We start from the raw sequence: 11823 nt of genomic DNA, 5'->3' as shown, positions 1-11823 counted from the left end.
GGGGGGGGGGGGGGGGGGGGGGGGGGGCGGCGGGTACTGGGGCCCCCGTGGGTTTCCCGTGGGCCAGCCCTTCTCCGTGCAGTTCCCCGACGTGGGGCGGGGCGGGGTGGTGCAGAGCCTAGTCGGGTGTGGAGAGCAGTGGGCGCGGGGGCGCCTGCGAGGGGCCGCTGGCACCTCTGGGCTCCACTGCCTTCCCTGGGCCTTCGTTCCACCCTGTTCTGATCCCCCATCCCTACAGTGAAGTAGCAGCGGGGACCCCAGTCCGCCTGCTGAGTGGGGGTCTCCTGCGGGGGGTGGGCCTCTTCCTGCTGCAGTTCCCGGGCTGTACAGCAGGTGGCGCTGTCTGTGCATGGCAGGGGCCTGTCTAGGTGTGGATGGATGGGAGCCACACCAGCATCCTGGGGCTTGCCCGAAGTTAGTTTTGATGACGCAGCACATGCAGGGTATCGCCCTGTGTGACCGGCACCGTCCTAGCTTCCCTGCCCACAGTCCCCGGGCTCTGTGTAACTGACCTGACCCTCGGCTTGTGCTGGACGCTGGGTCAGTGCCCGGCCTTCGTGTGATGCACAGCCAAGAGGATCTTCACAGTCTTGCATGGCGCCTGAGCTTTCTGATGACTGAGTCTCACCGGTTCTTTGGCTTGTTAGTGAAGGTGAAATGAAGCTGGGCAGCCGCGTTCCCAGTGCTCTGCGGCCCCCCACCCCCGCCGCCCTGGCAGTCCAGGCCTGCATTGCCAGCTGCCCCAGGACCCTCAGAGGGCTGGGCATACAGCCTGCCTGGGGTCTTCTTGGAATGTGGGAGGAGCCAGCAAGCGGGAGGCGGCGGCCCGGCTGGCTCAGTCCCGGCCCTCCCCACCTGAGCGCTCCTTAGCAGCTCGTGGGCCCCGTTCTTGGGGGTGCCTGGAGCGTGCCCCCTGGCCTCCCCCAGCTCCACTGAGGGCCGAGAGCTGTTGCAGGCGGTGAGCTGTTGTTTCGGACTCTCCTTCCCTCGCCAGGGGCTGGTGGGTTGGAGTTGCCTCTGTACGGAGCTTCCTTTGCTCCAGTGACACAGATGATGGTCTGTTGCCACTCTCACTCATAAACGCTCAAAACAGTCCCAAGAGGGGCCGACGAGATGGCAGAGGGCACCCGTGTCTCTGTCCCCAGATCCAGGCAGGGTGTCCCATTCTCGCTTCCTCCGCCCAGGTCTGCTTTGGGGCCTTTGCACTGCACTCCGCATGCAGGCTCCTCCGGCAGCCGCTGGGCTGTTGGGCCGCCTCCCCCGTGAGTCTCTGGAACACCGCCCTGGCCCTGCCCTCCTGCAGCGAGCCCACGACCCTGACCTTTCCTCCTCTCCCACACCACTCAGACATTCAGCTCTCTGAGCTCCAGCTTCTGAAATGGCCTCTCGTTTTCTGAGAACAAAGGCACCTCCAAGAGGTGGTGTGCAGAGCCTTGCCGCCCCCATCCCCCTCTCTGCGTCACGCTCGGTCCTCCCGTGGGGAAGGGGGTAGGCACTTGAGCATGGTGGGGGCTGGGGACCTCGGGCCCTGGGCCCCCTGCAGCCCTGGTGGGGGGGTGGTGCCGCCCTTTGCTGCTTCGGGCCAGCCCAGCACAGCCTGCACGTCAGCCTTGCCCCTTCTGAGTGTCCGGGTGCTGGGCAAAAGGCCCTCACACCAGTGTCTACATATGGTGTGTTGCCCTTGAGGCCTCCGGTTCTCCTGCCGCCGCCTCGGGGGGCTTTGGTGTCCTGGCTAGAATGGCCAGTCACAGGCTTTGCTGGCCAAAGCCGGTGGGCACCAGCAGGGGCGAGCCACGTGCTTTGTCTTCCTAGGGCGTGCGGACAGGTTCAGGGTCACTGGGGTGGGCTGTCCGTCCTGCGTCCCAGCCTTCCCTGGTCTGGGTCCTCCCAGCCTCGCTTCGCCGTGTCCCAGGCAGCCCCTCGTGTCAAGACAGGGAGGTGCCCCGGCTGCGTCCTTCCCCATCAGCCGCGTGCTTAGCGTCTGCCCCGTGCTGGGCGCCCGGCTCTAGAGGCCAGGCCTGCGGGGGAGGGGGCTCCGCTCACTCAAGCCACCCCTCCCCGTACGGGCACCCACGGGCGTCCCCACCTCTCCCAGGCAGGGGAGGGCCCTCTGCCCGTGCTGGCCCCTGCACCCACCGCTGGTCTCCCCGGCAGGGATGCTGGAATACGAGCCGGCCAAGCGGTTTTCCATACAGCAGATCCGGCAGCACAGGTGAGTCCCCGCAGGGCTCCCCCACTTGGAGGCCCATGGGGTGAGAGCGAGTGGGGGCAGGGGAGGGGGAGGTCAGGCTGCGGGGGTCTTGCTGGCTCAGTCTCTCCCGTTGGGCCCCTTCCCCCTCCCCCACCCCGCGTGGTTCTCGGTGGGAATTGGGGGTGGGCCCACGTGGGGAGCCAGGCAAGCCTCCGGCTGCCCTGACCCGCCCGCTTCTGCAGCTGGTTCCGGAAGAAGCACCCGCCGGCCGAGGAGCCGGTGCCCATCCCGCCGAGCGCGGACTGCAAGGACCGGTGGCGCGGCATGACGGTGGTGCCCTACCTGGAGGACCTGCACGGCTGCGCCGACGCTGCAGATGACGAACTCTTCGACATTGAGGACGATATCATCTACACTCAGGACTTCACGGTGCCCGGTGAGTCCCCCGGGGGTCACGGGAGAAGTGGGGAGGCCCCGCCCCGGCCCGAGGGTCCGGTGGCCCTCTCCGCAGTGGCCACCCTTCTGACGAGTGGCCTTCCTCCCCAGGTGGCGAGGAGGCGTCTGAGGCAGGGCTTAGAGAGAGAGACCCGCAGGAGAGCCAGTGCTCAGACCTTTCTGGAGAGGAAGCTGAGGCCAGGGCCGCCGAGGAGCTCCAGGCAGAGCCCGGGCCCTAGTGTAGCGCTGCCCCACCCACCTCCCCGCGGTGCTGTGCTGTCCCGGGGCTGGTTCCGCAGGCTCCTGCATAAAGGTCTGCCCCGCTGAGCGTGTGCGGGTCATGCTTGTTTCCTTCCGGCTTGCCGGCCAGGGCTTAGGCGTTTATTGTAGAAAGAGCCCGTGTGCAGGGTGGCCAGTGGGGCCTCCAGGGAGCAGCCCCAGGGTGGGTCCGCGTGTCCCACTCACCTGGGGGCACACTCAGGCTTCTGGTACATCTGGCTGCAGCTGTTCCCCATGGGGTCCTGGGGTCAGGTAGGATGCCCCCACCCTGGGAACCCTGGGCACGGTCCAGTCCTGAGTCAGGCCTCCTGGATCCTCCGTCCTTTCCACAGGATAGAAGCAAGGTGTCCTGCCTATCAGAGGCACTAGGGCCCCGGGACAGGTGCCTGGGCGTGAGCCGGCTGGCTGTAGAGGCACTGACCACACACCGTCTCTTCAGGCCTGTTCCAGAGGCTTGGGGCTGCTTTGTCTGGGTGGGGGAGGGCTTGTTCAAGAGCGGCTCTCTGGGCCCGTGCCAGATCCCTGGCCTGGGAACGTCCACCACATGAGACGTGGGGACGGACGGTCCTGTGCTGAGGTCGGGCAGCCACTTCTCGCTGACCTGCCCGTGGGCCGGCAGCGGGCCGTGTTGGGGCTTCTCCCGTTCTGGTCCTGTCGTGTGGTCACGGTCAGAGGCTCTCAGCTGCTCCCCTGGGTCCCTGGTCCTGCCGTCCACCCTGAGGGCTGGTGCTGGGCCTTGGGCCGGGTGTTGGTTGGTCAGGGCCCATGGCCCCAGTGCCTTGAGGGCATGTGGGGCAGATCCCGTGCCCTCCAGCCACCCTCCGACCGTGGTCACTGTGCCGGAGGCTGGGCCCCAGGTGATCTGTGCAGAGTTTTGGTGCTCGGCGCCCCTGCAGCCCCCCTCCCGCTTCAGAGCAGGCAGCTGACACTGCCCCACGCTCTGGGTTCTGACCTGAGATGCTTCCCGGTCACGGGCCGGTGCCTCCCGGCTAGGTCCAGAGGCCAAGTCAGGCACAGGACGCCATTGGCGGAGACGGGGCTGCGTGTGCGGAGGAGATGGGCTTGAGGCAACTAAGGGCAGTTTCCTGCAGACATCCATGGGAGGGGGGTGCACCGTGGACAGCACGGGCTTCCCGCACCCTTCCCTCCCCCCACGCCTCAGCGGGGACAGAGTGGGGCGGGCAGCCCCGGGCCGGTGGCCCCGGGACCCGGTGAGGGCTGGCAGCCCACACGGTCGGGGCCGGGGCATGGCAGGCACCTGTGACGGCCTCTCCGTTTGTGCCCGGCGTGGAGAGCCGGGGCGGGCTCTTGTGGGAGAGACGGCGAGTCCGGACACCCGGCACGAGCCCAGCCCCTCCGAGTCCCACGGGGCCCAGCGAGATCTGGCCATCGCACAGGTGAGAGAGCCAAGGCTCGGGCCCCAGGTCCCTGATGTCCACCGTGTTCCCACCCACCTGAGTGCAGGGCTCCACTCACCTGAACAGGCAGGTGAGCGTAGTCTGGGCCCCGCCCCAGCCGGCTTGAAGGCCAGCCCCGCTGCTCCCTGGATGGGGGCCCCATTGGCAGGACCTGGTGGGACAGGTGGTGGAGGTGCCCTGGGCCCTGGCAGGCGGGGCGCTGGGGGCATGTTGGTCGGGGACCCCCAGTCAGCACAAGTTTGCCTTCTCCCTCCTAGGACAGGTCCCGGAGGAGGAGGCTGGGCGGAGCGCGCAGAGCCGGGGCCCGCCCAAAGCCGTTTGTGTGAATGGCACCGAGTCAGCCCAGTTGAGCGCCAGGTCGAGGGCAGAGCACCGGGCCAGTGCCGCCTCCAACCCCGCCCGCAAGGCCTGCTCGGCCAGCAGCAAGATTCGCCGGCTGTCAGCCTGCAAGCAGCAGTGAGGGTGGCCGCCTGCAGGTGGGAAGTGGCGGGGACCGGAGGAATGGGTTGGGGGGCATGCCGTGGGCACTGCCCTGCTTGGCTGGTGTCACTGTCACGGCCTGTGTCTGTCGCCCCCGGGGTCTGGGTTGGAGGTGCAGGAGGTCACTTTCATCAGGGCGTTGGCCACACACTGGGGTCGGGGGGGCGGCGTGTGCAGGATCAGGGCCCCTAAGCCGGCAGCCTGTCTTGCAGACCTGCGGGGCTCACCCCCACCCCGCTAGGCTGCTTCTGCGACAGGGCGATGCTGGCATCAGACCAGGCTGGGGGTTGGGGGGTGAGCAGGCCAGGAGGGGCTGGGCTCTGACTGAGGCCGTCATCTCCCCTCCCTGCTTCCTCCTCCCAGCCCTGACTGCCCAGTCCACAAAGGGCGATTGGGCCCCAGAGGCACTGGAGACCCCATCTACTGCTCAGGATGTGAGCAGTGGGGTAGGGGCCTGAGGCTACAGCCCCTGTCCAGCCATGTCCCCTCTCCCAGGGAGCTGCCCCTGAAACACCTCCCAAGGAATTTGTATGGCAGCAGCAGAACCAGCCAGGTGGGGTAGGAACTCTTTGGAGGGAGGCCCGGTTCCGTGGCAGAAAGGCCGTGCTTAATCCCACCGGGTGGCCAGAGATGCCCAGGGTGGCTCTTGAGGCAGCGCAGCCCTCCCTGGCTTCCTGAGGCGGCTGACAGCACTGAGGCGAGACCAGGCCTCAGTTTCCCGACCCTCTGGGCAGCCCCAGGGGGGCCTGCTTCCTGGGATGCAGGGCCTTTCGTTGACCCAGAAGTGACCCACCTTCTGGTCTCAGCCTGTCTCCAGGAGCCCCGGCCAGATCCTGCTCAGTCTTCCCGCCGACTGCTGGCCTGCTGCCCACTGCCCAGGAAGGCCGCCGCTGCACCCTTTGTGCTGACTGCCCCTCCGGAAGCCGGAGGGTCCTGGAGGGCTGTGGTTGGCGGACAGCGGGGACTGGGGTCCGCCCTCCCCTGGTGGCCGGTGGACACGACCTCCTGCTGACTGCAATCCTGTGCTGAGCCCCTTCCCCCCGCCGGGGGAGGGGGGAGTGGGCCCGGCGCGGCCCCATGCCAGCCCTCGCCATGCACTTTACGTTGAGACTACTGGTTCTCGCCCGCCCCGACCCCTCTTTTTACTCTGCCACTTGTTAGCGCCTCCCACACCTGGTGACGTGTTCCCACCAACCACAGCCTCAGCGGGACGGGCAGGACAAGCGGGCCTGTCGACCGAGATGCATGCCCAGTGCCCAGGGGAGCCCGGCGGCTGCCTTGTTTTCATTGTTTGGTTGGTTCTTTTTTCTTCTCCTTTTTTAAGAAAAAATAAAACAGGTGGATTTGAGCTGTGGTTGTGAGGGATGTTTGGGAACTGTGGGTGGCAGGACGTGCTGTCAGGTTGGGGGGTCTGAGCCTGAGCCTGGGGCCCTTTGTGGACCCCACAGTGGACGGGCTGGCCCGGGTCTGCAGGTCTTGCTGGTGGTGCCGGGCGGAAACGGGGGCCTCCCACGTGTGTCTGCCTCTCACCATGCTGGATCTCTGTGCTCTCTGGTGACCCGGCTTCCCCAGAGCTCCACAGGCCCCTCTGCTCAGCCCAGGGGCCACAGCTCCACAGTGCAGTGGCCAGGGGGGGTCTGATCCCCTTTCGCCCAAGGCCTCTGTACTCCTGGGTCCCCAGAGAAAACCCAGAGCAAGCAAGAGTATGCAGTAAATATAATCAATCAGAAAACAACACAAACTCCATCACTGGATGGTACACAGACAGCACGAAGCTTCGAGGGGCGGGGCAGGGCGACTCGGCCGCTGGCGAGGTCTGCCCCATCTTTTGGCAATAAATAAAGCTTGGGAAACTTGAAACCTTGACCGTTTGGGTTTTGTGTCTCAAACACTGGTGAGTCCTGGCTGCTCTTTGGACGGTGTGGTTACGGGAAGTGCGGCCCGTTCAACATGCGGAGGGCGGGTTCAGGGTGCAGACACCGGGAGGGAGGGGACCGGGGGGGGCGTGTACCGGGCTGTGGGCGGCGGCGGCGGCGGGTACGGTTATTGCTCGTAGGGGGCGCGGACTGCCGCGAGCACTCGCCGCGGTGAGGTAAACGGCTTCGGGGGCTTGGAGGTCACGGCCTCGAGCTAACCTCACAGCACGGGCCGCGCGCCCTCTCTTCGCGGAGCCTCGGCGCCCCTTGGCCCCTGCGCGTGCGCCTTAGCGCGAACTCCGGCGCGTGCGAACCGGACATGTGCGAACCGGACGCGTCGCTAGGCTCGATTGGTGTTGGGAGGGGCGCTCTGCGCATGCGTTTCGCGCAGTCGGCTCGCATCGCCCCTCCAGGATGCAAGTCCTACGCATGCGCTTCCTGTTGCGTCGTGCCGTGGGCGCGGCGGCGCCGGTCACTAGCCCGAGGCCGCTGTCTGGGGCCAAGGGAAGTTGAATGTGGTCCTCGGAACCCCGAAGTTGAGAATCCGCCACACTCCCTTTAGTCGACCCGATGAAGTGCCCGGAGGGGACTGTGTGCGTGCGCACTTTGGGCTGGCGCAGGGTGCCTGGGACACTGCGTGCGTGCTTGAGGCCCGCGGTCCCAGCGCAGGCGCGCCGGGGCGTCGCACCCCAGGTGTGTCCAGCGCCGAGGCCCCACCGGTGCCGAATAAGCTGACGAGGTGGGCACGGGGCGCAGGCTTACACCGGGCTGTGGTCGGGGGACGTGGGCGCGGCCACGGCCAGCGCAGGGGCCGCGGCGACGGGCTGGGCCAGGCGCGGCGAGAAGAGCCTGTCGTCGAGGCTGGCCGCCAGCTTATCCAGCAGCGCGCCCGGGGGTCCGGCGCAGAGGCCGGAGCCAGGGCAGCCGCCGCCGGGCTCCTCCTCGATGACTGGGATGGGAGGCGCGGCCGGGTCGTCGCCCGCGCGGCCGTCGGGTGGGCAGTCGACGCTGTCTCCGCGGCGCAGGGGTGCGCGTGCGGGGCGGGGGGCGCCGGGCTGGGCTGCAGGTGGGGCGGAGGGTGCGGCACGCGCGCCTGGGTCGCTGTGCTGCCGGCCGCGCTGCTGCCACTGCTTGCGCGTGTGGGGGTGCGGGTGCGCACGCGCGCGGTGGCGCGCTGCGGCGGGAGGGGCGTCGTCGAAGTGCGGGTCGTGGCGCAGGAACTCGTGGAACAGCGCGTCTGTCTTCTCGTCGATGCTGTAGTCGCGGCGCGGGGCACGGCGAGGCCAGGCGCGCGGGCTGCCAGGCCGGGCGGGTGCCTCGGGCGCGGGACCCTCGAAGCTGCAGCCCACGGTGGCTTCGCGGCCCGAGCTCGTGAAGGAGGAGCGCTTCTCGGGCGCGCTGGGGGGCCCGTCGTCGCCTGCGCCGCGGCCCTCGATGCTGGCGTAGCCGCTGTCCATCTGCAGCAGCTTGCGCGGCCCGCCCGCCTCGCCGTCCGCCGTCCGCGGTGTGGGCGGCGGTGAGGGTGGCGGGAAGGCGGGTGCGGCGCCCCCGGAGCCCGAGCTGTCGCCGCTGCGCACCGAGTCGCGGTCGTTGCCGCTGCTGCTGTGGTCTGAGGCGGTGGCCGCGTGCAGCTCGAGCGAGGCGCGCAGGCTCCAGATGTCGCGGTAGATGGTCTGAGCCTGCTCTGGCCCCGCGTCGCGCTCACCATCCGAGTCTTGCTGCTGCTCAGGCCCCGCGCTGACGCCGCACTCCGGGGGGAACTCGGGGCTCGCTCCTCCTGCGGCGCCCACCTCCTCGGCTGCCTCTAGCCTGCAAACCAGGCCGCAGCCGTCAGGAGGCAGCCCAGGCCCCCCGCACCCCCTCCCCGGCCACCCTGCCTCTGGGTCCGGGAGGGGGGGCACGGGTGGGAACCCTCTAGGGTTGGCCAGGCCCTGTGGAAGATGATGTATTTGCATGCTGCCTGTTCACTCTGCACTGGATGCTTTTTGGGTAAACCCGGAGCCGTCCTGGCGCCTGCCGTTCAACCAGGGCCTCTTGCAAAATGTGACCAGAGCATCTGCTGCCACTGCAGGCAGTTGGCCCTTCGCCCAGAAAGAGTGAAGGCTGTTCTCGGGAGATGGCCTTCTTTGACTAAGAGCTTCATGTACCAAGGGGTGGCTGGGGATGGACTGGACCAAGCAGGGTCCAGCTCAGCCCCTACGCCTGGTGACTCTGGGTGTGTCGCCTCAGCCCCCCACCATAGACTGACAAGTAGCCAGGAGGAAGATACACACAAAGGAAGTGTTAACTACCCAGACCAGGAAAGGCCCAAGAGTCGGGAGCCCTGCTCCCGGGATCCAGTTCCCCATCCCACTGACGTGGGCCCAGAGCTTCAGCAGGGTTGTCCTTGGGCTGCGGGAGGGGGTACCGCTGGCAGAAGTGGTCACAGCAGTTTCTGAGTAGCGGCCTCCAGCCCTCAGGAGCATGGACAGGCAAGAGGGACACTGGGGCCACAGCGGAGCCCTTTAGGCTCCACCAGGAAGCAGCGATACCCACGTGGGCACATACCCACAGCGGCCCTACTTGAGCAGGCATTCTGTCTTGGAGGCCCCGCCCGCCCCTCTACCCTTACCCAGTCTCCCCCTGCTTCCCTCCTCTGGTCCGTGCTGGAGAGGTGGCCCCAGCGAGGCAGCCTCCGGGGAAGGAAGGTGGAGCCAGAGGAACACGACCGCCTGTCCGAAGGGCAGGGAGAGCGCTCCCTGGGCCACCTATGGGGGATGGGGTGGGGCAGGGGCCCACCCCTAGCACCTCTATCTACTGAAAAATACCTGCCGAGAGTGGGGGGCGGGCTGGCAGGGCTGGCAGGGCTGGCGGGGCTGGCCAGAAAGGGGCGGGGGCTCGGGAAGGCCACAGTGTCGCCAGCGCTGGCGATGTACTGGATGAAGTCCACGTGGGGGGCGTCCCCCTCCTCGTGCTCCATGCTCTCGCTGGCTGCCCGCTGCCGCTGGAAGTGGTGTCGCTTGGGGGAGCCTGTGCAGAGGAAGGTACAGCAGCCTGCCTGGGCCCCTCCCACCGCAGGACCCGCCGCCTGACCCCTGAGCCAACAGAGCCAGCCTGGACCAGGTGAGCATGTACCCGGCCGTGCAGGTGGGGAAACCAAGGTGCCCAGGGCAGAAAGACCGGGACCGAAAGCCCAGCAGCCAGGGCGGGCTGGACTGGAGGTGCCAAGGTGGCAGCACTGGCCCGAGTGGCCCTGGCAGGCAGGTGTGGCCAGAGCACAGCCTTGTCCTGGACACCAGGTAACAGACACAGCCCGGCTAGAGTGCCGAAGACGGCCGAAGGTGGGGGAGAGTGAGGGACAGGTGAGCGGGGAGAGGTGACGCCCTCTCCTGCCAGCTCCAGCCCTGGCGGCCCAGGGCCAGGACCCTGCCACAAGGGAGGCCTCAGTGGGAAAGCCTCAGGGGTGGGGATGACAGTCGCCTAGCAGACAGGTTCTGGGTGCTTCTGTGCCTGCATTTGCCTATAATCATCTCCCGAATCACAGGCTCCGTCTGGGCTCCCAATGGCACAGTGGGACGAGCCCTCCCCTCCCCTCCCCGGAGCACTTCAGCCAGAACTCACCCCTCCCCCCACCCCACAGCAGCTGGAGCTGGGCCCCAACGAGGGGACCGGCACTGTCACTGGCCACACACCTTCCCTAGCCTCCAACACAGCTCGTCCCCTCGCCCTGCCTTTCCTGGCAGTGGGACCCGCCACCTCCACCACAGGGCAACAGGCACCCCAGCACCTGGCCCCGCTGAGCTCCCATGAGCGGGGATGGTTGTAGCTGTTGGTGCCATCTCCCCCCAAGACACACATGCATGGTCCTTGGGTTGAGGTTTGGAAGCCCTGTATCCAGGGCCCCGTACCAGGGGTCTGCAGGATCAAAGGCCCACCACCTGTAGTTGTAAATAAAGTTTTATTGGCCGAAGCTGTACTCTCTTACACGCCGTCTAGGGCTGCTTTCGCACCACCGCAGCAGAAACATTGACCGCAGAGCCAGAAACACACCATGCAGTGCCTCGTAGGTGACGCTCGCTGATGCCCGCTCTAGCCTGACAACCCCTTGTTTCACCGGGGCTCAGCGTGCAGCCCTGGCTCTTCCTCCTGACCGGCTCTGACCTTGGGCGAGATGCCCGCTGGTAAGCGGGCGATGCCGGCCAGCATGGGGTAGGCGCTGGGGACCCCTCCCAGGGTGCAGAGCCGCCTGCTCCACGTTCTCCTGGGGCCGCCCCTGGGCCTCGCTCCCTACCAAGGACCACAGCTCACCTCTCGTGTCCAGACTGGACGCCCGCTGGCTGGGCTCCAGCTTCCATTTCTTGACCTTGAAGTAGGGGCTGGCCCCGTCCAGGCTGGCGTGGCGCCTCAGGCGGGTGAAGAACTGCAGGACGGGGCCTGCCCCAGAGGCTGGGCCCGCCTCCCCAGGCCCTGCTGTGGCCCCCGGCCCACCAGGCTTGGCACTCCTGGCCCCTGCGTCCAACTGTGAGGGAGGAGGGATTCAGACCCCCCAGCCTCTCCCTGCTGCACTAGTGCCAGCCCAGCCCAGGCCGCCCGGCACTCACACAGAAGGCAGAGGAAGAACAGGGGGCTGGGGGTGGGCTGGGGCCTCCTCCCCCGGAGGCCCTGCCCGAGAGGCTCCCCAGGGCTCGGCCAGGCGCTGGCCACCTCTGTTCCCCCAGCCCTGGACAGAGGGGGTCCCGGCCCCTGGGCTGGGCTGGGTCCCCGACCACACCCTCTGCAGCTGTTGGACTGCCCTGTGTGCGGGTGAGCCAGCCGTGCATGTGCCCTGTGTGCCACCTGCCCCTCTTCCTCCCAAGCTCGGGGACCAGGCAGGGGGCCACAGGCTGCCCCGTCCTGGAGTGGGACAGGGGATGCATGCGCGGGGGCCTCACCGAGGTGCCTTCCCCAGAGTCACTGGAAGCCGAGGGGCTGATCTCGAAGTCGGCAGGGCCCACAGCCGAGTTGTAGGGGTCACCTGGCAGGGCGGAGCTGGGGCCCACAGAGCGGCCGGTGAGGGCCTTCCCCGGGGGCTGTGGGACAGAGCCGGGGTGGGGAGGAAGCAGTGACAGGTCAAAGAGCACGGGTG

General features: G+C 67.7%; 2 protein-coding genes across 2 annotated transcripts in view; one reads left to right on the top strand and one right to left on the bottom strand.

Annotated features, from left to right (window-relative positions):
* The window catches only part of STK11 (serine/threonine kinase 11), a 16540-nt gene extending 11741 nt beyond the window's left edge, over positions 1-4799 (top strand). The window contains exons 7-9 of the mRNA XM_007460393.1: positions 2155-2212; positions 2434-2627; positions 4581-4799. Coding sequence (XP_007460455.1) covers positions 2155-2212; positions 2434-2627; positions 4581-4783 — 455 coding nt within the window. The 3' untranslated portion in view covers positions 4784-4799. The remainder of the gene's footprint in view (positions 1-2154; positions 2213-2433; positions 2628-4580) is intronic.
* Positions 4800-9326: 4527 nt separating this feature from the next.
* The window catches only part of CBARP (CACN subunit beta associated regulatory protein), a 6902-nt gene continuing 4405 nt past the window's right edge, over positions 9327-11823 (bottom strand). Inside the window, 4 exon segments of the mRNA XM_007472238.1 lie at positions 9327-9392; positions 9394-9728; positions 11007-11217; positions 11630-11767. Of these exon segments, the coding sequence (XP_007472300.1) occupies positions 9327-9392; positions 9394-9728; positions 11007-11217; positions 11630-11767 (750 nt within the window).

The sequence above is a fragment of the Lipotes vexillifer genome, unplaced genomic scaffold (genome assembly GCF_000442215.2).
Source record: "Lipotes vexillifer unplaced genomic scaffold, Lipotes_vexillifer_v1.1 scaffold225, whole genome shotgun sequence".
NCBI lineage: Eukaryota > Metazoa > Chordata > Mammalia > Artiodactyla > Lipotidae > Lipotes > Lipotes vexillifer.
This window is presented reverse-complemented; position numbering and strand designations above follow the sequence as displayed.